This window comes from Alosa sapidissima, chromosome 18 (assembly GCF_018492685.1).
Source record: "Alosa sapidissima isolate fAloSap1 chromosome 18, fAloSap1.pri, whole genome shotgun sequence".
Taxonomy (NCBI): domain Eukaryota; kingdom Metazoa; phylum Chordata; class Actinopteri; order Clupeiformes; family Clupeidae; genus Alosa; species Alosa sapidissima.
The window spans coordinates 7,456,218-7,482,981 of NC_055974.1; the positions used below are offsets into that span (position 1 = coordinate 7,456,218).

The window sequence follows — 26,764 nt, forward strand, 5'->3', positions numbered from 1 at the left end:
AGTGCGTTAGAAGTACATTAGACAAAAAGCGTCTGGGTTGAGTTTAATCACTCAATGAATGTCTGTATACTTATAGAGCTGTTCTCCACTCCAACGTTTACTTCCACTAACTCTATTCTACTCTAAGTCTTCTCCCCACGTTTCCTTGTTTTTTGTCTTCGTTATAATCATTAACCCACTCTCCATGTACCTGTTCTAGGTGGTGTTCCGGTTCTTTAACCCGCAGTCGGAGCAGAACCGGGAGAGTGTGCGGCGTGCCGGCCTGCTTTTGTGGCAGCTGCTGATGGCTCCGGTGGGTCAGATTGGAGCTGAGATCCAGAGGGAAGTCTGCCTGGCCATCAGGTAAACTCACCTGTCTGTTTGTATGTAGTGTGTCGCGTCTTAAACTTTTAATTGTACAATGCTCTCTGTGTAATTTCTGTGTCCTTTGTAATTTCTGTCTGTATGTAATGTATAACGTCCATGAACCTTGAAATTGTATAGTGTCCTTGGGTGACTTGAAAGGCATTTATAGATCAAATGTATTATCAATATTAATATGGCCATATCTCACTAAAGTAGAAGCTGTGTGATGGACACAGTGATACGTTTTTAGTACACGACCAAGTGGAATCTTTGCGTGAATCTGAATGGAGATGGACTAGTGACTATTCGGACAGCTAATGTACTTTCCAAGTATGAAAAGACAGGGGAGTGAGTGTGCTCATGCTGACCGCTTTAGCCAGCGTTCAGGAGAGGCCTCAGCTGCTCTCTGTGAGGCTGTTTTGTCAGACAGAAAGCAGTGCTGTGGCCTGACATCGTGTGTCATCGTGGAGCTCAGAAGCCATCACAGCGTCTCATCCATGTCTGCTCCATTCGCTCCCCTGCTGAGAACATATTGAACCGTTTGGGAGAGAAAAGTGCCATGAACTCAATGGGTGTACCGCAGTTTCTCAGTTCGTGATGCATCACAGATAGAGTAGACCAAGCCATGCCGGGCACACACAGCTCAATGAAGAAAAAAGATTATGTTGTTCGTTTCTGTAGACTGCTGCCCTGGATTTACTTCCAGGGATGGAAAATATTGGCCGGTGTTAGTCACGGAGGGAACTTGTGATTCTGAGCTTGAGAACAGTGGGATGAATTCAATTCAGTTTAGTAGTGTTTATTGGGGTGGGAGTTTTATAGAAATATTGTTGTAATAATTGCAGACCTGCCAACTTGTACGCATTTTGCGTAGCAACCACGCATTTTCACATTAAAGTACACTGGGACGATTTTTTACTTAAAACTACGCTAAAAGGTGCAAACATCCACCTTGGATCAAATTTAGATAGATATGCGACATTAAAGATGGGTCCCCATCCAAAATGTATCTTGCTATGTCTGTTTTTGGCTGCATGCATGGAGGTCGACGTGAGCAGTTTTTTTTTCTTGGCTTGAGGTGCTACTCAAAAAATGTCTTCAAGGTTGGCAGGTCTGTAATTGTGTGTGTATTGTTTGTGTCCATTAGGACAAAGGTCTGCTATTACCTCATTGGTCTTGTTTACAACGGTTCTAAAAGCTGTGATGCTTATTAGTCGAGAGGTGGGAATGTGAGCTTGAGATGTGGCGATGCCAATATTTGCTAATTTATTTATACGCTGCAGTGCGTAATCAAGCAGAAATACTAGCACTTCTTAATATTTAGCGGAATATGACTGAGGTTTACCTTAATGATATTTAGCGTAATGTGACGGAGGTTTACCTTAATGATATTTAGCGTAATGTGATGGAGGTTTACCTTAATGATAGCTCGTAGTCACTGTGTTTTGTTTTTTTTGGTATATATTTTTTTTTGGCCTTTATTTATACCTTTTAATGATAGGAGAGTGGAGAGTGACAGGAAATGAGTGGGAAAGAGAGCAGGGGTGGGATCCGGAAAGGACCACGGGGCGGGAATCGAACCCAGGTTGCCGGCGTACGGTGCAGGTGCCCCAGCCAGTTGCGCCACCGCTGGGGCCTGTCACTGTGTTTTTAACAGTAAGGTCATGCGCACAGGATTATATTATTGGCATATAAGTGAAATGATTTTGCGCAGTAATTTAATTAGTTTGTGCACAGTGGTATTAATGCCTTGCCTTGTGTATTGCCCCCTATCTGGCTGCCAGTCTGGTGCAATCCTTCACAGTAAGGAACATCCAGTATGAAAGGAATATGCTAATAGCTCAGAAATCCGTTTTTAAATAACAGTATAATGTTATTGTTGCCACATCTACAACATTAACTTATAAGTGAACCCACTGTCCTCTTTTCTAGCTCTGGTCTGAATATCTTGTATTCGGGGGAGACGGACTTGAACAACTTGTTGAAGCTGGTCCTGACGGAAGGTAAAATTCCAGACCTGTTCACACAGAGACACACTCAGCCGTGTGAATGACAGGCGTAAATCACTTTGACCGTTGTGTGGTGTGTTAACTGCTTGCAGGCGAGAGGAACAGTGGCCTGTCCCAGTTACGGGACGTCATCCTCACCAACCTATCCGACCAGCTGCAGAAGAACCGCTTCGGCAGCGAGGACGACGACCACTACAGGTAACAAGCACACCTGTCTGGCCTGTGGTCCCTCTGCCACAGCACTGTCTATGCACAGATGTCCATCTTAATTAAATAAGCTTGCTGTCGATTAAAGAATATATCAGGTAATTTTCATACTGAAACGTCAGTGACCCTAGAAAGCCCCTTTGAGAGAGAAATCCAGAAGCGTTAAATCTGTTTGGTCATCCCATTCCCCACTCACATGCTTCAGTTTCTTCAGTCAACAAATAAATATAGTCAACTAATCAGAGATTGGCTGGCCATTGTGAATTGCATGCAGCTTTTAGTTATGTCTCATAAATTATCACGAAACATTTAACGTCTAATTGATTTTGCTGCCATGGAGATAAAATTCTTGGCCGATTCTGTATTGCACATTACCAGAGCAATTTGTGCTCTTCTGGTTTCAGGCTGATTTTCAGTGCACTGAATCACCTCTCAACAGAAGAGCTGTCAGCCTCCCTATCTCTCCCTCACACTCACTTCTCTGTGCTCCCCCTGCAGGCTGAGTGATGAACTGCTGCACTACATCCTGAAGACAGTGGTGCGCGAGTCCTGCCTCCTCATCACCAAATGCCAAACCGTGGCCCGGGACGACTTCCAGAAGCTCCTGTCCACAGTGCCAGTGCGTCTCAGCTGCTAATGGGCCTCTCGGTCCCCGTTGGTCAAAGGCCATTTTGCTCTCTGTGGTGTAGATTAGACCACCCGAGTGCCAAGATCTATGAAGCCATCTGTTTGATCTGTGATTGGCTCACACGGTTGAATTTGACCATCTTTTGTTGGTCCTGCAGTATAATGCTCTGCATGTTGAAGTAAAAATGAATAACACACATAGAGAACTGTCTTCTGTAAATCATCACTGTGGGAAAACTGTAACAACAGCAACGCAGCATTCTGTGCAAACAACATAATGGCACTTATGGCTCATATACATCGTATATTATGAATATATATAATCACACACACTTCTGCACAGAGTATCCTGTACCCTAATCAATCCCTCTGCTGTTGGCCTGCAGGTGGCTTCTCCAAGCTTACGCTACCTCATGGCGGTTCAGAACCACTTACTCAGCAACACCATCCTGCTCCGGCCGGATGACGCTGATGACAGCGACAGCTCCCTCCAAGGGGAAACAATGAAGGTACAGGTAAACATCCCCTTTAAAATCCCCCTACTTGTCCGTTCTGTCTCTGTTCTGTGTGCTGTCCGCGGAACGTGCACTCGCGTCATGTGCTGCGCCCCTGCCTGTCCTGTCCAAGGAGCCGTGCAGAACGCCATGGCTGCGGTTGTTATTTGTGGGCATGGCTTGTGCTGGCTTGCAAGTAGTTTTTACTGCAGTCTTCTAAGTAGGTTAGAGCGTCGTAGTCTGCGTGTATCAGCCTTGGTCATTTGCTGTGCCATTGTAGCTTATCAATAGGGTACGTTTCCCTGCCCGGTATAGAATGACCTAGACTTCCTGGAGGCTGTAATATTAGCATTCAAAGATTGATCTTTAATTTGTGTGAAAAGGTTTTGCAATGAAGTATTAAAACCTCAGACATTGAAGTACCCCTGAAATGGATGGCTGTACAGGGCCCTGAAAAGAGACATTACCTCTGTGAATATTTTGAGCAGAAAAGCATTCCTAGGACTCCTAAATCAGCCTAATAAGAAATATAATTAAGTCTGTGCGTTTCATCATTGAGAACCAGACCATGACTCACCATTAAAGAGAAATTATGCACTTGCGGTTTGACAATATTTTCCTTTCGCTACTGCACACCCAAGCATTTCTTTAAGGAATCTTTGAACCCAGTTGTTTGGATTATTGTGATCTTTACTGTGTATTGAGCACTTTGCTGTTGCCATCCAGCAAGCTCAAATCCTCTGGACACGTATTAGTTGTTACAGCTACGTTGCCGCTGTATATCGTATAGCTGATTCTCATGTTGGATTAGTGGCCACTGAAAGCTCTCGAGTGCATTTGCCACGTTCGCTTCTGCTTCCGCTCATCGCTGTTCTTGCTTTGGGCCACGCAAACGCCCTGGTTCTTGAGAGAGAAGGTGTCCTTGCTACCGAAGCCTCTGTGTGTGTGTGTGTCGTCCCCCTAGGAGCTGCAGACCAGCATCCTGTCCCTGGCCACCAAGATCCTGGTGGGCTGCGACGAGGTGCTGGAGACCCTCCAACAGGTCACCACCGCCCTCATCAACAGCGACATCAGTGACCGCGAGAGCAGGTATGGATAGACGCCAGGATCCCCAGCTGTGGATTGAGCCCACTATGCGAATGACTACGAACTTTTTCTGAGCACATTAGGCTCCCCCCTTTAAAACATTAGACTCACCCAATGTTTGATGTTCTTTGAACTACATGCCTGCCAGTAATTGTAGGTTCTATATCTATGAGTATTCTATGGTTCTACATGTGTCATTTCATTGCGATCTATCCCATTTTCTCAAGACATGCGTTTGCTATGTGTCCTGCCCCTCCCCCTGTGTGTGCAGGCTGAAGGGTCTGGAGCAGGTGACCAAGGCCACCATGCTGGGCCACCTGCTGCCGGTGCTGCTCACCTCCCTCATGCACCCCAACCTGCAGACGCTCACGCTGGCCGATGCCCTCATGCCCCAGCTGGTCCAGCTGGTCCTCTACACCAGCCAGGTGAGCCACACCACGCCACGCCACACCTGACCCACCTGACCGCACCTCACCTCACCTGACCACACCTCACCTGACCACACGCCACCGGCTCACCTCACGCACGGCCCCTTACGCTGGTGGTTGTGCCAGAGTGGGAGGCAATGGTTCTGTGTGTTCTGCTAAGGGCCAGTTTCCCATGCAATGATTAAGACTAGTCGATTAAAAGGGTTTGTTTTCCAGTGGAGATTCTCTTTTTGGATTAGTTTAGGACTCTACGTACGGGAAACTGGCCCTTAGTGTTCACTATCGCTGGTGTGTGTGTGTATTGTCTAAATGCAGTCGTTGTGTTGCTTGGCGAGCGATCCATTTTGTCCTTTAATTAACTAAGTCACAGCTCTACTGAAGTGCTCTAGTGAAAGTGTTGTACATTTGTACATAAAGGAGAGCCAAGTTCTGCGCAAGCTACTTATGTTTTTGTAATACTTTTATGTAATTGGTGTCTTGTGTTGGGATGTTTTAATGGCGCAGATTATTGTTCTGGGCTGTAATGACGCCTCTCTCCGCAAAGCCACAGAGTCAAGGGGCACCCTCCTGGCAATCATGGCCATCTCCAGATCGCTGCTGAAATTGCTTTAGTCCCGCTGAGATTCTGTTTCTTTTCTTTCTGATTTTTGCTGAATGGCTTTCCATTTTAAGAAGTTAAATTAATGAGAACATATTTAGTTGAGAGGACCGAGACCCATGTAGGCCAACCAAAGAAGCAGCCAAAGAAAGATAATAGCCCAAGACGTGCTTGTACAAGAATTGCCTTGTAATTAGTTGAAGAGAAATGTTGTGTGAACCTAGACTTGTTCTTCAAATGTTTCTGTTTTCCCCCCTCACAGACTGCCTTGCTGCTAAAGACCCAGTCACCTCTCTTCGCTGAAGGAAGTCCTTTGGAGAGCGGCTCGCTCCGCCAAGGGGCTAAAATGCCCCCTACTGATGACCAGTAGGAATGCACCTGTTATTTTCAGACCACACCTTTCTGCAATAGTGTTTACCAGCACTAACAAATACACCGTGTCATAGGGCTCACAGACACAAACACCAACCTGAACAGGCCAAACACTGTGTAACTCTTCTTTAGTTCAGACACACAGCATCCTTCTTTCACTAATGCCTGGAAATGTCACTGCTTGACCAACTCTATTGAACTGTTGGCTACCGAGACACGCGGTTTGAATGTTTCTGACAGAAGTCCATAAGGAGTTAATGTACTCCATTCACTGGGATAATCCTTTTACCACCGGCCTGATAATTGCATTATCACCGTGTTGTCCTCCAATTTACCGCTTACAATTACTTATGTGGGTCTCCGCCTTCCTTTCAACCCCATTCCCATGTCACTCATACAATCTACAGCATGCAGATTACAGCATGTAGATTGTATCGTTTTCTTGTGAACTGTTTGCACTGCTGTACGCGTGTAAAACAGACTGCAATGAGAGAGAGAGAGAGAGAGAGAGAGATAGATATGGGTAGAGCCAGAGCCAGACAGCCCTTGATCACCTCTGTCTGGTCTGCTGTCAGATTCTGCTGCTGCTGGCTGGCCTCATTTGGTTTCAGTTTATCTCTGATGAATCTGGGTTCTGTTCTGTGTGGGGGATGTTCGCCTAATTGTGTTCAGTGGCACAGGCAGCTAAAAGATGTGAAGTCCCTGGTGGATGGGGTGGATTGTGTTATGCAATTGTGATGGTAAAATGCAACACACTATTGTGCAAAACAAAACAGCAAAATGCAAAATAGCTTCTGTGCTACCCATTGCATTAGCATCTTTAGAAAGAAGATGCAGACAGTCTTCAAGAAGTTTCCCCTGGTTATTACATCAGAGGAGGTTTAAAGAAGAGATATGGGGGCAGCCGTGGCCTACTGGTTAGCGCTTCGGACTTGTAACCGGAGGGTTGCCGGTTCGAACCCCGACCAGTAGGCACGGCTGAAGTGCCCTTGAGCAAGGCACCTAACCCCTCACTGCTCCCCGAGCGCTGCTGTTGATGCAGGCAACTCACTGCGCCGGGATTAGTGTGTGCTTCACCTCACTGTGTGTTCACTTTGTGCTGAGTGTGTTTCACTAATTCACGGATTGGGATAAATGCAGAGATCAAATTTCCCTCACAGGATCAAAAGAGTATATATACTTCCTTATACTTATATATTGGCATATATTGGATTATAAAGCACGCATGTGTGTGGGTTTGCGTGTATATATATATGTGTGTGTGTGTGTGTGTGTGTGTGTGTGTGTGTGTGTGTGTGTGTGTGTTTACTTCACCGCTCACCTTCCGTTCCCGTTCCCATAGCCTGCGCATCCTGGAGGAGCGCGAGGAGCCGGGCTTCCTGACCGGCCTGAAGATCCCCGCCCCGTGGGCCGCAGGGAAGACGGTGGAGACGGTCCACCCGGTGCGGGACAACTACAAGTTCAAGGAGACGGTGCACATCCCGGGAGCCCGCTGCCTCTACCTGCGCTTCGACCCACGCTGCTCCTCACAGTACGACTACGACAAGGTGAGTCGGCCTCTCAGTCCGCTGTAGGATGTGTCTCTGTACAGGGGTCAAGGACCAGGACAAGTGGACACCTGTACAAAGGAACAGGACAAGACTACACAGACCCTGACATTGAATAATAACTATTTCATTCTTGTATATATTGACAATAATTATGTTTACAGTATTGACATTATTAATTGGCATTTTAATTTAAGTTTGGTAATAAGTGATCAGTTGTGAATGTAAACATGTCAAATGTTTGTTAGTGCAATGTCCTCTGGTGTCTGCTGTTTTCAGCTGGTCATCTACGCTGGTCCCAACACAAACAGCCGCAAGGTCACGGAGTACGGGGGAAACACTCTGGGCTACGGCAGCCGAAGCGTACTGGGCACAGGCTGGCCCAAAGACCTGGTCAAGGTGAGAATGTACACGTACACCACACACACACACACACACACACACACACACACACACACACACACACACACACACACACACTCTCTCTCTTTAGCTGTTGTCTTCACATCAGCTGTTGTCTTACACACATACACATACACACATGCATTTACACTGTCCCTGAAGTAACGATAACCTAAAAGCCATAGTTGTCATGCACACCCCTAGCAGCACAGATTCCACAACTGCGCCTCTCGTGTGTGTCCGGTGTGTTGTCTTAGGTGGAGGGGGACACGGTGACGTTCTCCTTTGAGATGCGGAGCGGCCGCGAGCACAACACACCTGACAAAGCCATGTGGGGCTTCTCATGCACTGTCCGAGCTCAGGTACGTGTGTACATGCAACCCACAACCCCATGCACGATGCGTTACATCTGTGCAGTAATATATTGCACATTCAATCAACCAGGCCTTTTTGTGAACATATACCTGCGCCTACTTAGTCCCTGTGACTACTTAGGTACCTGTGATGCTCCGGTTGATCCAAAATAAACTAATGGCGTCTACAAGGGATTTCATTAATTTACAGCAGGATTATGTTGAACCACCTTTTCTTTCTTAGACGTTTGTCCATCACCTATAGACACTAATAAAGCATGTAAGTAAGTATCCCTCCGCTCTCTGCTGTAGGAGTCCTCTGAGGACGTTTCCGGTGGTCTGCCGTTCCTGGCCGACCTGGCTCTGGGGCTGTCGGTGCTGGCCTGCTCAATGCTCCGCATCCTCTACAACGGCCCCGAGGTCACGCCCGAGGAGGAGGCATGCCACGACTTGCTCTGCTCCAAACTACTGCAGCGGTCAGCTGAGCAAACACACACACACCCAGACAGACACACACTCACACTCACACTCACACTCACACTCACACTCACACTCACACACACACTGACATAAATGTACACGGGTGTATGCACACACCAGAAGTGTAGTACCTCTACTGTAAGTTGCTTTGGATAAATGCATGCAAAAAGAAATAAAAGTTAATGAAGGGAATCAAATGTACTTCTGTATTCAAAATGTCTCAAAGCACTGGCGGTGCCAGAAGTGCTCTATAAAATGAGGAGCTGCTCTCTCAGTCTGTGCAAGATAAAAAAAGCTCCCACTGAGCAGAGAAATAGTACAGAGCTGGTTCATTGTAAAGGAGAACGTTTTCCCAGGCAGATTACACAGTCAGGTTTGAGAAATGAAACATCTCTGTCCTCCCCCTGTCCTCTCTGTCTTTGTGTCCTTCATAATCCCTGTCCTCTCCAACCACCAAACCCCCTCATTAACACACACTGTCCTCTCTCTTTCCCTCCTTCCTCCCTCTCTCTCTCCCTCCCTCCCTCTGTCTTTCTTTTTTCTTTCTTGCTCTCTCTCTCTTGGTCCCTCCATCTCTTCCCCTCTCTCCATCTCTCTCCCTCCTCTCTTCATCTCTCTCCATCTATCTCTCCATCCCTCTCTTCCCCTCTCTCCATCTCTCTCTCCATCCCTCTCTCAGATGTCAGTGGCAGGTGGAGGCCAACGGTGCCATCTCGCCGGCCCTCACCCCCAGCCCCTCCCCGCTGCCACTCACCATCGACGAGGACCGTGAGTTCACCTACCCCTCGGACGTGCTGGTGCCACCGCCCGGCCTGCTCCCCGCAGCCTACTGCGACCTGCCGCGTATCCGCCTGCCGCCGGGGATCATGGGACGCCTGCGCGAGCTGTCAGGACGTGCCCGGCCCCAGTTCAGACCCAGCATCAAGTACGGCTGTGCAATTATTATAATGATAATAATAATAATAATATTGTTGTGCAATTACCGGTAATCACATTTTGATATCAATTTACGATTTTAGCGTCCAAAGATTACAAAAACAACTCAACTGGAAACAATGTATATATTTTGGTCCATTCTGTTTCTTTTTTAAGTTCAATAAATGCAGGATACATCCAAATTCAATGAATCAAATAAATATGACTGCAAGATTGACCAAAATAATCGTGATAATGTGATTTTTGCCATTATCAAGCAGCCTGAGCATCAAGTAAGAGGGGAATAATCCAAGAAAGGCGGGTAAAAGAAGGAATTAAGAAGGAGAGAGAAAGAAGGGATGAGAGAAAGAAATGAGACTAGCCAGACAGAGCAGACAGCAGAGCACAAAGCGAGGGGATTGTGAAGTCTTATCAGAGCTACTCTGGTGATTAGTTTGGAGGAGAGCAGAATCCTATTCAGCATTTACACCAATATCCTCTCCGTGAACTTAAATGAGTTTTAGGCTCCAACATGATTTTTATTAAGCTTAATTTCTTTACATAACTTCCCAGATGAATGTCGGTGCCTGTGAACTAGCCTGTCAGTCTACTTTGCTGCCTTTTCTCACTTTGCTTGTTGGGCCTTTAAATAGAATGTATCCCTCTTCGTCTGGCACCGACGTGCCAAGAAACCGCTATATTTTTCTCACAACCTTTTGCCTATTTTCCTCTCCTTGGTTTGCGTTGTGTTGTCCTTCACTTGTACATACAGTAGCTGTGGATAACGGCACCTGAATGACCAAATGGAAACGGAAATGTGACTGACCACCTCTTCTCTCATGTGTCTGGTCCTTCTGTCTGTCTGTCCCTTTAGGGAGGTGATCCGTCCCGACGTGATGGAGGAGGTCATCGTCTCGTGCGTCATCAAGCACCTGATGCTGGTGGACGCGCTGCAGTCGCTGGTCAACTTCCAGTACCGCGAGGAGCACCCCGAGGAGCACGACCTGCTCTGCAAGATCATGGCCGAGACCTTCAAGAAGATCAACGCCATGGAGCGCCAGCTTCAGGTGTGTGTGTGTGTGTTTATATGTGCGTCTGTGTGTATGTGTGGGCTTCTGTGTGTGTCTTGTACTGTATGTCTTTTTGGTATGAAGATGAGTGTTTGTGTGTGTGTGCCTGTGTATGTGTGTGAATGTGTTTTTGGCTCTCTGTGTATCTATATGTCTGTCTGTGTGTGTGTGTTTTAGGGATGTAACGGTATGAAAATTTAACCTCACGGTTTTAGTGACCAAAATTATCACGGTTTCGGTATTATCACGGTATTTCTAAAAGTGTGTTCAATATGTTCATAAAGCACTAATAGGCCTACACAAGCTGAACTAGTTTCAAAAGTGTCCCATTCACTTTTTTTCTTCATGTTTAATTGGCTATGTCTTTATAGCTTAACTTACCCTACCATAACTTGGAGTTTGCTATTTCTGTTACTTGGATCCAATGAGTGAGACCAAAGTAAGCGGTTGAAATAAAACTTCAGGCTACTGTATTCATAAAAAGACGCAGAGTGGCTACATGATACAGTGCACATTTTGCAGTGAAAATGTTCCGCCTTTTAAAATGACTGTGTCTATGGCTTTCTGTGTATTTATATCTGTGTATGTGTGTGCGCGTGCGCACAAGCTTGTCCCTACATACAGTATGTGCTGGAGTGTGTGTGCGTGTGTGAGTGTGGTCTAAACTTCCTCATGTGGTTCTCCACCAGAGTGTTGCAGAGCTGGAGCAGAAGTGGCAGAACGAGGTGGAGGAGGCGCAGCAAGGCAAGCTGGAGAACAACACGCCCTTCTTCCACGACTACCACTTCTTCGAGGTAAACCCCATTCCATCCCTCCATCCTCTCTCTCTCTCTCTCTCTCTCTCTCTCTCTCTCTCTCTCTCTCTCTCTCTCTTCTCCACAACTACCACTTCTCTTTGTGGTGAACCCCATTCCATCCCTCCATCCTCCCTCTCTCTCTCTCTCTCTCTCTCTCTCTCTCTCTCTCTCTCTCTCTCTCTCTCTCTCTCTTCTCCACAACTACCACTTCTCTTTGTGGTGAACCCCATTCCATCCCTCCATCCTTGGTGCGCTAGACACCACACACACACACTCCCACATCTGCTGTGGCCTGTCATCATGTCAGCAGACCGAGCCGCAGTCGCTCCAGTGAGCATGAGGGCCTGTCAGCACTCCGCTCCAACACACACTCACTCTGCACACAGCCAGTGATTTATCAGCGCCATTACAACAGGGATGGAAGACATGAGATGCTACTAGACATGCAGAACTTAACCCTCCAGTGCCTAACGTGTGTGTGTGTGTGTGTGCACTTTGTGTGTGTGTGTGTGTGCTTGTGCGTGTGTGTGTGTGTGTGTATGTACGTGTGTGTTTAATCTGACAGAACAAGATGAAAGAGCTGGAGCTGCTGTGCTCGCTGAAGGAGGTTCCACTGGACTGGAGTGACCTGGAGAATGTGGTCCTGGCCCTAAGGTGAGATACTGGCCCTGCTGCTCTAATCAGGCCTGGTGGTGAAGCACCCCAGCAGGCCTCATCCTACAGTTAAGGTTAAGCCCTGTTGACCAAAAGGGATGACCAATACAATGTTGCATTTAGAGAAAACTGGTGAATGAAGAGATATTTGTGTGTGTGTGTGTGTGGGTGGCTGTGTGTGTGTGTGTGTGTGGGTGGGTGTGCGTGCGTGTGTGTGTTTTTCTCTCCGCAGAGAGAAGTTTTTCCAGGATGTGACTGGTCTGCAGCAGGGCAGGGCCTCTCTGTGTCTGGTGAAGACCAAAGCGCTGGTGAAGAGCCTGATGAATCGGACCGAACTGCTGCTGCACGTCACCATAGCCCCACACTGCAGGAGTCTCACCACCACACCCACAGGAACACCAGGTAGTACACACACACACACACACAAAGCACTTGACTCCTGCGGCACATTCCCACTGCACTCTACTGCACTTTAGGAGTTTAATCACTTCATCCACAGGAATGCCCAGTATCACATAAACACTCACACACACACTCTTTCAAAGAGTGTTACACAACAGTGCACTGCAGGAGTCTGACTGCTACACTTTACATCTGATAACACACACAAGCACGCACACATGCTCACACACACTCCAGCTGAACTGGGCCTCATACAGACATTGGCATCCCTCACTGTGATTAATGAGCTGGGGTAGATAAGCCTGTGTTCCTCTCCCCAGCCTGTAAATCAGTGTCGGACACCAAGACGGTGATCCCCATGGTGAAGCAGCCGGTCTTCCTGCGGAGCATGTCGGCGCCCTCTGACCTGGAAATGATTGCCAACCAGGACCTGGAGTTCACGCACAGCACTCAGAGGTGGGCCACTGGGAATGACCGCTGCTTCGGTGGAGCACCAAACCGCACTCACACACGCAAACTTACGCTTAGAGAAAATTGATTTTAGTCCTACTCACAATTATAGCTTTTGCAACGTTATATTACAACAACGGGAAATTAGAAAGCCCAAGGGATATATTTTAAACCAGACAACATAAAGTCGAATGAGAAGAGATGTTAGATATTTAGATTTAATTTAGGAGCTGAGCAAAGCTAAAGCTAATTTAATAACAAGGCAAAACCTCTTTGCAAATTGAATACAATGGGCAAGATCCAAAGCTCAAACATGAGCTTAATGCTCCATCCCACCACACGATAGCTTTAGTTCATGCAGGAGACACTGCGCATTGAGTGACTAAACTCTTTGGCCGTTATTATTTACGGGCCCTTCAAATGAAATGTTGATGTAATTGTGTGTAAACGTGTTGTGTGGTGCCTGTTGTCCAACAGGAGGCGTCATCACCCCACCAGCCACCGGAGCAGCTCCTTCACGCTGCTGCAGTCTCTGGCCATCGAGGACAGCCGGGACAAGCCCACCTACAGCGTGCTGCTGGGACAGCTCTTCGCCTTCATAGGCACCACGCCGGACCAGGCCGTAAGCACCCGCCTCCGCCCCGCACTGCTCACCGTCACAGGCCACTCAGGCCCAGGGTCACTTAGGGTCAGGCTGACTGAGGCACACGCCTACTGTCACCTGCTGCATTAGCACAGCCCTGTTTTTCCTCACCAGCACTGTCATTTTTGCAAATTAACAATGTCTTACTAAAAATTGATGAGAATTTAATTTCGATAATTCTTTTTTTTTATTTTTTTTTATTCATTTATTGTTTTTGGTGATTTGAGGAATACATTTATAGACAGGGCAAAACCCAGAACGATCTGATGAATCAGAAACAGAATCTATAATCATTATTGTCTGAAGTGACATGACTTGAAGCCTGAAATGTTAACGTGTGAAAGTCAGGGGTGTGATATGTGTGTAACGGTGTGATTGTGTGTGTGTGTGCGTGTGTGGGGTGTGCGTGCCCAGGTGTCGAGCAGCAGCTTCCTGTCGGCGGCGCAGGCGCGGTGGCGTAGGGGGAGCACGCGCAGGCAGGCCCTGGTGCACATGAGGGAGCTGCTCACCGCCGCCGTCAGGGTGGGCGGGGTCACGCACCTGGTGGGGCCCGTCACCATGGTGCTGCAGGGCGGACCCAGGTAAGGCCAACACACACCCACCTGGTTTTGGAGAGATCGTCACTTTGGTAGCGCTTTCGGGCATGTGTCTTTCAACTGCGGCTTCAGATCTGTTAGTCAGAGAGTGTATGTTTTTGTTGTGTGTGTGTGTGTGTGTGTGTGAAGTAACTTCTACCTCACATCTCTGGTATGCTCAGAGCATATGTATTTGCATAATACTTTCTCGACATTCTTGATACAGTCATAGATTTGGCAAACACAATGATCGACAGCTTTAATCTAGGGATCACATTGCTTGTCTGTTTCATGGCACAAAGAGATGTTAATCTAATATGAAGTTTTAATCTTATTGAAGCACGACCACCTTTTAATATGAGCTTTTTCGAATTCCACACTGCATTGTCCTTCACAGTCCACAGTCGAGTACACTAATGTGAAATGACCCGTGTGCGTGTGCGTGTGCGTGTGTGTGTGTGTGTGCGTGTGTGTGTCCTCTCTGTAGGATTGATGAGCTGACGTGTGGTGGTATGGTGGAGCAGGTCCAGGAGGCCTTCGGGGAGACCATGACCTCCGTGGTGTCCCTGTGTGCCCGCTACCCCATCGCCTGTGCCAACAGCATCGGCATGCTCTGCACCATCCCCTACACACGGTGAGTGGGCCGCCAGGCCTGCTGGGACCTGCTGCCTGATAGCATTCTGTGCTCTGTGGGTTTACTGAAATGTTTGTTCTAAATTAGCGGTCACCTCACTAAATTAGCGGTAACCTGTTACCTACAGTAGGTAACCGGTACCTTAATTCATAAATCTATCCATCCCGTTTCCTCTAACCTTTACTTGGATTTCCTGTCCCTCCTGCCTTCTCTTCACACTTTCTCCCTCTTGTTCCATCTCTCTCACTCTCTCTCTCACACGCTCTCCTCTCTCTCTCTCTCTTTCTCTCTCTCTCTCTCTCTCTCTCTCTGCTCTCTCTTTCTCTCTCATGCTCTCCCCTCCCTCTTCTCTCTCTCTCTTTCTCTCTCTCTCTCTCTCTCTCTCTCTCTCTCTGCTCTCTCTTTCTCTCTCATGCTCTCCCCTCCCTCTTCTCACTCTCTCTCTCTGCTCTCTCTCTCTCTCTCTCTCACGCCTCCCTCCCTTCCCCACACAAAGGTCTGTGGTTGATGATAATGGTGGTCAATGATAATGTGCCTGATGCTCCCTTGCTGTAGTGCAGATGTATTGGGGGGGGGGACTCCTTGATCCGTGTGATGGCTCAGTCGTGGGGCTTTAAAGGTCAGCATGTCCCCTCTGGTGGCTGTGTGCAGGAGTGAGGAGCAGTGCCTGGTGCGCAGCGGCCTGGTGCAGCTGATGGACCGCCTGTGCAGCCTGAGCAGCCAGCGGGAGAGCAGCTCCAACGAGAAGCAGACCAAGAAGCAGAAGGTGGCCGCCATGGCCTGGGCCGCCTTCCAGGTGCTCGCCAACCGCTGCATCGAGTGGGAGAAGGTGGAGGGTGAGTGGGCATGCACACACAGGCGCGTTCACACACACACACACACACACACACACACACACACACACACACACATGCGTGCGCAAACAGACACACACACACACACACACACACACACACACACACACTCATTCACACACTCTACTTTGCCAGCAAGAGAAAGGACAAGGCAGGTAATCTTTGTCTGACAGTAACAGGTGCACAGACCAAACATTTGATCTCTGTTTTATGCATTTTGATCAGGGAGACAAGCGTAGACGATAGCTCTCCACACAAGTCTATTACCCCACAGAAAACTGTCTCATTTCATTGTGTTGCATTGCACTGGCAGAAAGGTGTTGAGTATAGTCTAGGAATCTGTGCACTCACTGGCTAGCTTCTTGTGGAGGGATTCATTACAGCTTTGAGCGCAATAAAACCCTAAATAAAAGTCATCCTCTAGAAGACGTATTAAAGGCTGCTATTAACTCCCAACCCCCAGCAGGTGAGCTGACTCTTCTCTGATCTCCTCACGCCTCGCCTGTGATGCATTACTTCTACTCAGTATTCTACTTAATGAATCCCATAATACTGACCCGTGTCTAGTCAGACGTGCCGGAATGTTCTGCCAGTGCATGTAATATTCATGTCATGCTGTGGGGTGTCGGTGAGCTCCTGCAGTGCTTCTGCAGTAAGTCAGAGCCACTGGAGTATAGAGAGCCACTAACTGGATCGTGGAGGAGTTCTGAAAAGTCTTCTCATGCAGCTGTGTCTTTGCATTGTAGGTGCAGCCAGAGCAAAGGGTAGGAAACGGAGAATGCGAGCAGGTGAATGGTAGGACCAGAACAGTAGGTGATGCAGATTAAGAGAGTGTGATTATTTTAAACAGGGAAAGGTAAATATTACAGGAAAGTTGTTGTGTACTGAAAGAGTTTGAATAATGTATTGTCTTGTTGTTGTATCGATTGCCTTCTATGAGTAGGTGAAATGTTGCTTTGACTGCGTCCATATCTCCCCATCATGCTCTCCTACTCACTGCCTCTCTGTGTGGACACTCTCCAGGTGGCTCAGCGGACACCGTGCACTCTGGGCTGGCCAGGCAGGTGTCCACTCTGCTGACCAATCACCTGGCCCGGGCCACGGAGTGCTGTGGTAACCAGGCAGCAGGGAACGACGCCCTGCAAGATGTTCTCAGTCTGCTCAATGACCTGTCCAGGTGTGTTTGTGTGTGTGTTTGTTTGTGTGTTTTTGCTCATGTTCTATCTCTTTGTATGTGCACAGCTGACCACAGATTTCACATCCTCCAGTTATAAAACCAACCCTTACAGACTAGCTTATGCAGTAGATAAATCAGCACAGGCAACTTTTGAGACATGCGTGTACACTTCTGCTCATACCCATTCAGCTTCATGTCCATGCCCAAGCATACTTTCAGATATTTAGTTTTACATTCACATAAGCCACTTTTATATTTTATTCACAGTGACTTTTACAGCACACAGTGTTTTATACAATCTTCAGTGTAATACATTACGTGTTCCTGGGTAAACATTCCTATCAAGAGTGCTAGTGATATCCTGCTGTGTGTTATCCACAGTGAACTATGATATTCTGTAGATGCTGTGTATATATAGGCTACTGTATTTGTGTTTCCAGGATACATTTTTAACAAGATCAGGCTAATAGTAGTACTGCTGCTGTAGACTGACCTCTCTTCTCTGTCTGTGCTCTGGGTCCAGGAGCCACATCGGGAAGGCCATCCTGAGCCAGCCGGCGTGCGTGTCCAAGCTGCTGTCGCTGCTGCTGGACCAGCGTCCGTCGCCCAAGCTGGTGCTGATCATCCTGCAGCTGTGCCGCGCCGCGCTGCCCCTCATGAGCGTGGAGGACTGCGGCAGGGTGGCGCTGCCCTCCTGGAGCTACTCCATCCACGCGCTGGAGGCCGAGCAGCGCGACGCCAGCGACCCAGCCTCGCGCATCGCTGCCCTGCTGCTGGCCAAACTGGCCGACTACGTGGTGCCCGGTAGGAGTTTCATCACTACTCATTTTTACTTGTCGACTAGTTGACTAGTGGTTATGTACTGGTACAGTGCTAGTGCCTATATTACTGCTAGTGCTAGCTGTACAAGACAACTGATGCTAAAGCCAGTAAGTTCCTTAATGTGTTGGACAGTTTAGAGCTAAAGCAGCATGTTACAGGACCCACCCACAACCTTGGCAACACCCTCGATCTAGTCATTTCCAGAGGGATAGAAGTCACAGACTTATCAGTAAATGATATAAATATGTCTGATCATCATTGTGTATCTTTTAATATTGTACTACGTACTCCAAAAATTCATCCCGAAATTGCAATCAAATCGCGACTCTTGGACATTAGAGCAGAACAGCAGTTCATAGCTCTTATAGACTCCATAAATTTAGATATTTTACATCATCCCATTGATCAAATGGTAGAGGCTCTCAATCGTGAATTAGGCGCTCTGCTTGACAGAGTGGCACCCTTAAAGACTAAAAAAAGGCCCTGTAGCAAACTGACACCTTGGATGAACGAAAATATCCATGATCTAAAAAGATCATGTAGGAAAGCTGAGAGAACATGGAGAAAAACTAAGTTACAGGTTCACCGTGCCATTCTAAAAGAAAAGATTGCAAATTATAATAGAGCTATTCGGAATGAGAGGAGGAACCACTTCTCTAAGGTAATTGCTGAAAACAGTGGAAACTCTAGGGTGTTGTTCTCTACCATTGATAGGCTATTGCATCAAACACCTTTTGATACACTCAGTCAGGCATCCTCTCTAAGATGCGCAGAATTTGCAGACTTCTTCAAAAACAAAGTCATTTCTATAAGGGAGGCTATTGGTAACACAAGTAATATGTTTGATAGTACACCCAAAAACAGCCCCCCAAAATTAAGGTCCTTTAGCACTATTACTCAATCTGAGCTTGGTAAAATTATAACTCAAACCGGCTCCTCAACATGTGTTTTAGATCCAATCCCTACTACATTCCTCAAAAAAGTATATGATGGCTTAGCTCCCTTTTTTCTCAAGGTAATAAATACCTCATTAGAAACAGGTATATTTCCAACTGCTTTTAAAACCGCTGTTGTGAAACCTTTACTTAAAAAGTCAAATCTTGACCATACCAATCTGAGCAACTACAGGCCTATATCAAATCTATCGTTTTTGAGCAAAGTACTTGAAAAAGTTGTTTGTAATCAGTTAAATACCTTCCTCAACGAAAACAGTATCCTTGAAAAATTCCAATCAGGTTTTAGATCAAATCATAGCACAGAAACGGCTCTAGTAAAAATAGTCAATGATCTCAGACTAGCTACCGACTCAAACAAAGTCTCAATCCTTATTCTTCTGGATTTGAGTGCGGCATTTGACACCATTGATCATAGCATCCTAATTCACCGCCTTGCGAAGTGGGTGGGTCTCTCTGATAATGCTCTAAACTGGTTTCAAACCTACATTACTGGCAGAGATTTTTATATCAGTCTAGGAGATCATGTATCTGAAAAACAAGACTTGCCTTTTGGTGTGGCCCAGGGGAGCTGCCTTGGTCCCCTGCTATTTTCTCTATATATGCTTCCATTGGGAAACGTCATAAGTCAACATAATGTAAACTTCCACAGCTACGCAGATGATACCCAATTGTATCTTTCTGTGGAGCCAACTAACCCAGATGGCCTTTGCTCCCTCACTGCATGCCTAACCTCCATTAATCAGTGGATGAGCAAAAACTTTTTGAAACTAAATGATGACAAAACAGAGGTACTTCTGGTTGGACCAAAACTAAAGCGAGATATTATTCTTAGTAATCTGGGGAACTTGGCACACCAGGTCAAACCAAAAGTAACAAGCCTCGGTGTCATCTTAGATGCAGAGTTAAGTTTTAAGCCCCATATCAGTAAAGTTACTCAGACAGCCTATTTCCACTTGAGAAACATTGCCAAAGTGCGGCCCTTTTTAACTCAACAAGATGCAGAAAAACTAATTCACGCCTTTATCACTAGCAGGTTAGACTACTGCAATGCACTTTTCACTGGTCTTCCCAAAAAACATCTAAAGAAATTGGCACTCATACAGAACTCTGCGGCTAGACTTTTAACTAAGACTAAGAAGAGAGAACACATCACCCCTGTGTTGGCTGAACTGCACTGGCTCCCTATTTCCTATAGAATTGATTTTAAGGTTATGTTAATTACTTACAAAGCTCTGAATGGCATAGCACCTTCATATATCTCTGAGCTTTTAATATCTTATCAACCACAAAGGAAACTTAGATCATCCAATTCTAATCTTTTAATCGTACCCAAAGTGCTCCACAAACAAAGTGGAGAAGCTGCGTTTATCCATTATGCCCCCAAACTATGGAACACCCTGCCTCTGTACATCAAGCAGGCGAGTTCAGTAAATATTTTTAAAAAAGATCTGAAAACATACCTGTACAGGAAAGCTTTTAGTTAACTCATCTTATCCTGTAGACTACATTTTCAGATTATTCTACATCTGCTACTATTGGAGGGCGCAGCCAGCCAAAAGCAGATGGGCTCCCCCTATTAAGTCAGGTTCTGCTCAAGGTTTCTTCCTGGAATATGGGAGTTTTTCCTTGCCACAGTTGCCATATGGCGTGCTTGTGGGGGGTAAGAGGGTTAAGGCTGCCAGTCTTATGACGTCATTTTCTATATTTTTGATATGTTGCTGAGTATATCATAAACAGCAAAGAAAAGTGATTGATAATGACTGACTATTATTGTGTTACATGCTTCAAATGTAAAGCACTTTGAGCTGCATTCTGTGTATGAAAGGTGCTATACAAATAAAGCTTTATTATTATTATTATTATTATTATATTATTATTATTATAGCTGTGTTAGTAGAGGGTGTTGGTAGAGGTGGTAGAGGGTATTGGTAGTGGGCGTTGGTATTGGGCGTTGGTAGAGGGTGTTGGTAGAGGGTGTTGGTAGTGGGCGTTGGTAGTGGGCGTTGGTAGTGGGCGTTGGTAGTGGGCGTTGGTAGAGGGTGTTTGTAGAGGGCGTTGGTATTGGGCGTTGGTATTGGGCGTTGGTATTGGGTGTTGGTAGTGGGCGTTGGTTGGTAGTGTGCGTTGGTAGTGGGTGTTGGTAGTGGGTGTTGGTATTGGGTGTTTGTAGTGGTCATTAGTAGTGGTTGCTAGTGCTAGCTGTGTTGGTTGGTATTGGGTGTTGGTAGAGGGTGTTGGTAGTGGGTGTTGGTAGAGGGTGTTGGTAGTGGGTGTTAGTAGTGGCTGTTAGTAGTGGATATTTGATCTCTAGCTGGTTATCCACTGCAGACGTGTTCTTACTGCTCAGTACAGCTGTACACTACGTCTCATTTTCAGTGAAGTTCTTCCAAACATGTTTAGCCCGTTTAGCCTTTAGCCATTTTGTTGACGACTAGTTGACTGCTGCCTACAGCACTGACTAGTGATTTTAATATTTGACTAGTGGGCTAGTTGATGAAACCCCCAGTGCCCAGTGAGGAGGGGCAGTGCCCGCCAGGCAGAGGCATGCAGGGGCGGCGGTGTCTGGGGTGGCACTGCAGTCATTTATCAGTTGTGTGTCAGATACAGAGAGAGAGGGCTGATCCGGCAGTGTCCTATTTCATGCCTGGAATCTGATGCATTTTTGATGCTGCTGCTTTGTCGCAGAAAACTAAGAACTGCAGCACCAGCAGTTGTAGGCTTGCAAAATGCTCTGAACGGGGTCAAAACACAAAAAGTAGAAATTCGCAACGGTTTGTCATATTTAAGGCTTAGAAAAAATAAGATGGGTAATTCATGCTTCCTTTTCACTGTAAAAATCTGTGCAATGTCACCAACAGTCATAAGTTGTTTTGTTGCAACTTGTAACAATTACATCAAAATATATGAAAAGTAGAAGTATGTGACTTATCACTTTCGCAGTGTTGATTGTTTTTCTTATTATGATTTGTTAGCCTGATATGCATGTTGTGCATCTCGTAATCTGACCCCTGTTCGCTGCCTCATCTCAGGCTGCCAGACGCTGCTATCCCCCAGCTCGTCGGAGCCGGACACCAGCCTGTCACGCGGCAGTCCCAAGGGCACTCTCAAGTCAGACAAGGACGCCGGCGAGGAAAGCGAGGCGGTGGACGGCAAGTTGTCCATCTTCATCCACAAGCGCGAGGACCAGTCCTCTCACGAAGTTCTGCAGCCCCTTCTCAGGTAATGGGGCATGTCCCGTGGTGGCGCCTATTTTGTGTCTGTCGATGACATCCATTGTGTGTCAAGGTATGACCGTTTCACTCATCTGTTGCCTGCTTGTCGCCCTGTAGTAGCTCAGAGGGCCGGCCATTCCGGCTGGGCACTGGGGCCAACATGGAGAAGGTGGTGAAGATGGACCGAGATATGACCAAGGTGAGCAGCCTCTGATGAAAAGGGAGTGACGTTAACACCAATGAAAGACTCCTGAATCATCAAGCAATTAAAAGACCTGGGCAGCAATCCTATAGATAACTTTAATGTGTTCTTCTTAGTAGTATTGACATTAAAGTTTATCATGTTTCTAAACTTAATATAATATTTTGTACACTTCTACACTGCAAGTGGTATTGCCTACTTCTTAAGCCAGAAGTTAGACTCCATAAATCATCAGGTCTAAACCCTGCCCTGTTATGCTGACCTGTCCCTCTGTCCCCGTGTGTGCGGTCAGACGGGCTGCTGTGAGGTGGTCACCGAGGAGGCCTCGGCGGCGCTGCGGAAGGCCAACAAGTGGGCCCAGTCGGGGCTGATCGTCAGCGTGGGGCCCCCTGTGGAGGCGCTGGCCCAGGAGACGTCCGGAGCCACCACCACCGGCGACAAGAAGAAGAGCGCCCAGACCGCCGTCTGCAGAGACCGCAACGCTGACCTCGCCAGGTGCGTGTGTGTGTGTATGTGGAAAAGGGGGTTCCGTTACGTTGGGAGTATTTGAGATGAAAACAGCCTCTTTGTGTGAAGACGCATTGTGGCCCAATTAACTGGTTGCTTTTGCGTACAGACACTTGTTTGAGAGAGTATCTAAGGAGGATTTCTATGGAGAGTCTGATTTCTTATTTGCATATGAATGTTGTGCTGGGGCTCATAGGTGTCCCATGAGGGTTTTTCTGCATTCTTATTGAAATGAGTTGTTGTTGTTGGGGACGCTGTGGCGTAGGCTGCTGCAGTGTTTGTATCAGTGTTGTGTTGTTGGGCAGCCGTGGCCCACTGGTTAGCACTCTGGACTTGTAACCGGAGGGTCGCGACCAGTGGGCCGCGGCTGAAGTGCCCTTGAGCAAGGCACCTAACCCCTCACTGCTCACCGAGCGCCGCCGTTAAAGCAGGCAGCTCACTGCGCCGGGATTAGTGTGTGCTTCACCTCACTGTGTGTTCACTGTGTGCTGTTTGTGTTTCACTTATTCACCGATTGGGTTAAATGCAGAGACCAAACAGACACCTTATACACTTTTTATAAGTATATATACTTATACAATTTTGAATATTTCCTAAGCATATTAGGTCATATCATAGATTATTATGGCCGTTATTGAAATGAGTTGTTGTTGTTGTGGGGACGCTGTGGCGTAGGCTGCTGCAGTGTTTGTATCAGTGTTGTGTTGTTGGGGACGCTGTGGCGTAGGCTGCTGTAGTGTTTGTATCAGTGTTGTGTTGTTGGGGACGCTGTGGCGTAGGCTGCTGCAGTGTTTGTATCAGTGTTGTGTTGTTGGGGACGCTGTGGCGTAGGCTGCTGCAGTGTTTGTATCAGTGTTGTGTTGTTGGGGACGCTGTGGCGTAGGCTGCTGTAGTGTTTGTATCAGTGTTGTGTTGTTGGGGACGCTGTGGCGTAGGCTGCTGCAGTGTTTGTATCACATTCAGGTCCAAACGCCCATGGGGACATTTCCCCCGATCCCACCCTCCAGATCTCTCTGTCACTCCTCTCTGTCAAAATCTATCTTTGTCAGTAGATAAATAAGCGTGTACTTGTTCATTTCTCCTGCGTCCGTCTCTCTCAGGTCGGATCCGGTGCGTCCCTTCATCAGCGGCCACGTGGCCAACAGCATGGCAGCCGAGGTCATCGCTCTGCTGCACAGCCTCCTGACCGCTCCCGAGTCCAACACCGCCCAGATCTGGACCAGCACCGCAGAGAAGGTACCTGAGCAGACCGTTCTTCTTCTGGGTTACAATCCGGTGTTGTAAATGTGCGGAAAGGGTGGGGTGTCATTTATTTGATTGGCAGTTGAGCTCAAATATCAACAGCCTTACACCTGAATCGTTGAACCATTCCAAAAGGGTTTTACAGTAGTTTCCAGTCCTTGTCCATCTGCAGTGTACTGGCCAGTGGTGTCTGTGGTCCAGGCTGGTAATGGTGTGGTGGTCTCCTGCTGTCCCCAGGTACTGTCCCGCGCCCTCATGTTCATCCCCCAGCTGGGCAAGTACGCCGAGAGCATCCTGGAGAACGGCAGCAGCAGCGGACGCAAGCTGGCCACCCTTCAGGCCATCGGCCGGCAGGCTGTGGCCGCACTCTGTGCCCTGGGAGGCTTCAAGGAGACCATCAAGATCGGCTCCGAGGTCCAGGTCAGCGCAAGGCTGGAGCCCTTCTCTTTCGCTCGCTCTGTCGCCATTTGCTTCATCATGCATCATTTCTCCATTTCCTGATTTGTGACTCGACCCATGCAGGACTACATTTCCCATAATCCTCTCCCTCCCCCTCTTCTCTGGCAGGTGGTTGGCAAAGGTGTACTGGGAAGCGTGGGCGTGGTCATGTCCATCAACGAGCAGGAGGGCATCGCCACAGTGAAATTCCCGTCCTGCGAGTACAGGCGAGCGTGCAAGGCCTCGGACGTGCTGACCGTGCCCATCTCACGCCTCTGCACCCCACGCTCAGAGGTACAGCCTCCTCAGTCTCAGTGTCCACAGGCTCCAGAATAGTATTTTATCAAACCAAGAAAATATATATTTTATGCATTTAATTATATCTGCATCATATTTTTGCCTGATTTTGCGCATCTGACTGCTCCACCTCAGGCCCTGCCTCTGTACAAGCTGTCCATCACGGAGAAGGTGGTGCAGGCGGTGCAGTCCATGCTGCTGCCACAAGAGGGCAGTCTGTCCATCCACACGTCTCTGCCCGCCTCTGGGGATGGGTCCAGCCCCGTCATGGCCGCCGTGCGGCTGCTGGCTGAGATCCGCACCAGGTCAGAGCCCCCCTGGGGAGAGATGGGAATACAAAGGGGGCCTTTGGTTTCGGGCTAGTGGGCAGTGATACTAACATGGGTGGATTACTGAATAGTTATGTGTACATTTGTGTGGTTATTTGTATCTTTTTTTTGTATCGTGTTTATTACTTTACTCGTCTTGAGCTGACTTCCACAGCTTATTAACATCACACACTGTTTTATTTTGGTTATACATTATACTTTGTGTGTGTATGATTGTTAACACGTGTGTGTGTGTGTGTATGTGTGTGTGTGTGTGTGTGTGTTTTGCCAGGGCGTGTCTGGTGATGGCCCAGCTCCTGGAGGACAGCTCCTTCTGTGAGGAGTTTATCCAGCAGTGTCCTGCCGCCGTGGAGGTGCTCAACCTGGTGGCCCAGGAGTGCAGCCCTGGTGAGTAAATCCACACACTCACACACACACACACACACACACCGCAGGCACGCCATCAATGCACTAAACACTTATCATCCGTGGTACATTTTGTGTGTGTGTGTGTGTGTGTGTGTGTGTGTGTGTGTGTGTGTGTGTGTGTGTGCAGGTGAGCGGCTGGGCATGGTGGAGTCCCAGTGTGAGCGTCTGCGCATGCTGTACAGAGACTGCGCTCGCCCCCCACCTCCCCCTCTACAGACCGACAGACGACAGGTGAGAACAAGTCTCGCTCACACTCTCTGATCTAACTTCTAACATGGATCGAACACTTAACACTTCTAACATGGATCGAACACTTCAAATGAGTCCTCAAATGTTGGTGGCAAGACTGACCGTTGATCTATCGATCTTTGGCATCTATCTTTGACCCACTTTCGTAACCATAGTACAGTTTACATGCAGATGGGAAAGATGAACAGTTTGGGTAGTTGGTCAGTAAGTGGCCATGCCAGAGTAACTTTCATCACGCTGATTTGGTCATTTTCTCCCTCTTCTCCAGCCAAAGGAGATCACCTGGTGTCCATCGCGGGTCTTCCCACCGGTCCGTGCCTGCATGTTCTCCTCCCACTTGACCTCTGTGACCTTCCTGGCCGACCCCAGCGCTGGAGGTGGCCTCCCCAGGGGCACCTTTATCTACGCCACCTCACCTGTTCCTGTCCAGGTAAGAGGGCAGACAGGCTCATTGGCACGGCCGTCAGACTACACAGTGTACTGTTTTGATGCAATGCTATCTACTCTTACGGTGGATAGACTCATTACAGTATGTGTCACAAATGAGTTCATGGAATAAGAAATCATTCTATTTTAACACTTTCATGTAAGACATTTCCATTTAGGACAGCAGTCAGTGTGTAAAATCATATTTCAAATTCAGTTAACAGAACCTGCGCATACTGACGCCTGCATTCTTTGCACTCCAACACATTCTATGTGTCTGTGTAGGCACCTTCCTTCTACTGGGAGGTCGAGATTGTTTCCTATGGAGATTCCGAGGATGACAGTGGCCCCATCGTGTCCTTCGGCTTCGCCACCGAGGCCGAGAAGAGGGACGGGGCGTGGACTAATCCCGTGGGCACCTGCCTCTTCCATAAGTACGCTGCTCCTCTCTCTCGCCAGCCACTTCCTCTAGTCGTCCTCTTCTTCTCCAGACGCTCTTTCACCTGTTTCAGCACTAAATCAGTACGATCCTGTTCTTAATCTTTTTCTTTCTGTCT

At 47.6% G+C, this 26,764-nt stretch overlaps 1 protein-coding gene across 11 annotated transcripts in view; it reads left to right on the top strand.

The window, feature by feature from the left end:
• The window catches only part of LOC121689321 (probable E3 ubiquitin-protein ligase HECTD4), a 70,821-nt gene that overhangs the window by 18,329 nt on the left and 25,728 nt on the right, over positions 1–26,764 (top strand). For 5 of the 11 annotated variants that reach the window (XM_042069024.1, XM_042069026.1, XM_042069029.1 and 2 more), the window contains exons 13-48: positions 200–342; positions 2,278–2,348; positions 2,447–2,552; positions 3,060–3,180; positions 3,575–3,703; positions 4,647–4,771; positions 5,040–5,193; positions 6,057–6,160; positions 7,509–7,713; positions 7,993–8,112; positions 8,373–8,477; positions 8,781–8,944; positions 9,628–9,873; positions 10,738–10,930; positions 11,623–11,727; positions 12,296–12,384; positions 12,617–12,786; positions 13,107–13,242; positions 13,714–13,858; positions 14,294–14,460; positions 14,942–15,088; positions 15,740–15,924; positions 16,689–16,730; positions 16,966–17,119; positions 17,643–17,923; positions 21,927–22,116; positions 22,227–22,308; positions 22,604–22,806; positions 23,919–24,054; positions 24,298–24,480; positions 24,628–24,792; positions 24,931–25,100; positions 25,396–25,511; positions 25,660–25,763; positions 26,050–26,211; positions 26,493–26,641. In XM_042069024.1, the coding sequence (XP_041924958.1) occupies positions 200–342; positions 2,278–2,348; positions 2,447–2,552; positions 3,060–3,180; positions 3,575–3,703; positions 4,647–4,771; positions 5,040–5,193; positions 6,057–6,160; positions 7,509–7,713; positions 7,993–8,112; positions 8,373–8,477; positions 8,781–8,944; positions 9,628–9,873; positions 10,738–10,930; positions 11,623–11,727; positions 12,296–12,384; positions 12,617–12,786; positions 13,107–13,242; positions 13,714–13,858; positions 14,294–14,460; positions 14,942–15,088; positions 15,740–15,924; positions 16,689–16,730; positions 16,966–17,119; positions 17,643–17,923; positions 21,927–22,116; positions 22,227–22,308; positions 22,604–22,806; positions 23,919–24,054; positions 24,298–24,480; positions 24,628–24,792; positions 24,931–25,100; positions 25,396–25,511; positions 25,660–25,763; positions 26,050–26,211; positions 26,493–26,641 (5,267 nt within the window). The remainder of the gene's footprint in view (positions 1–199; positions 343–2,277; positions 2,349–2,446; positions 2,553–3,059; positions 3,181–3,574; positions 3,704–4,646; positions 4,772–5,039; positions 5,194–6,056; positions 6,161–7,508; positions 7,714–7,992; positions 8,113–8,372; positions 8,478–8,780; positions 8,945–9,627; positions 9,874–10,737; positions 10,931–11,622; positions 11,728–12,295; positions 12,385–12,616; positions 12,787–13,106; positions 13,243–13,713; positions 13,859–14,293; positions 14,461–14,941; positions 15,089–15,739; positions 15,925–16,688; positions 16,731–16,965; positions 17,120–17,642; positions 17,924–21,926; positions 22,117–22,226; positions 22,309–22,603; positions 22,807–23,918; positions 24,055–24,297; positions 24,481–24,627; positions 24,793–24,930; positions 25,101–25,395; positions 25,512–25,659; positions 25,764–26,049; positions 26,212–26,492; positions 26,642–26,764) is intronic. The other 6 variants (XM_042069031.1, XM_042069032.1, XM_042069034.1 and 3 more) reach the window with 3 other exon arrangements.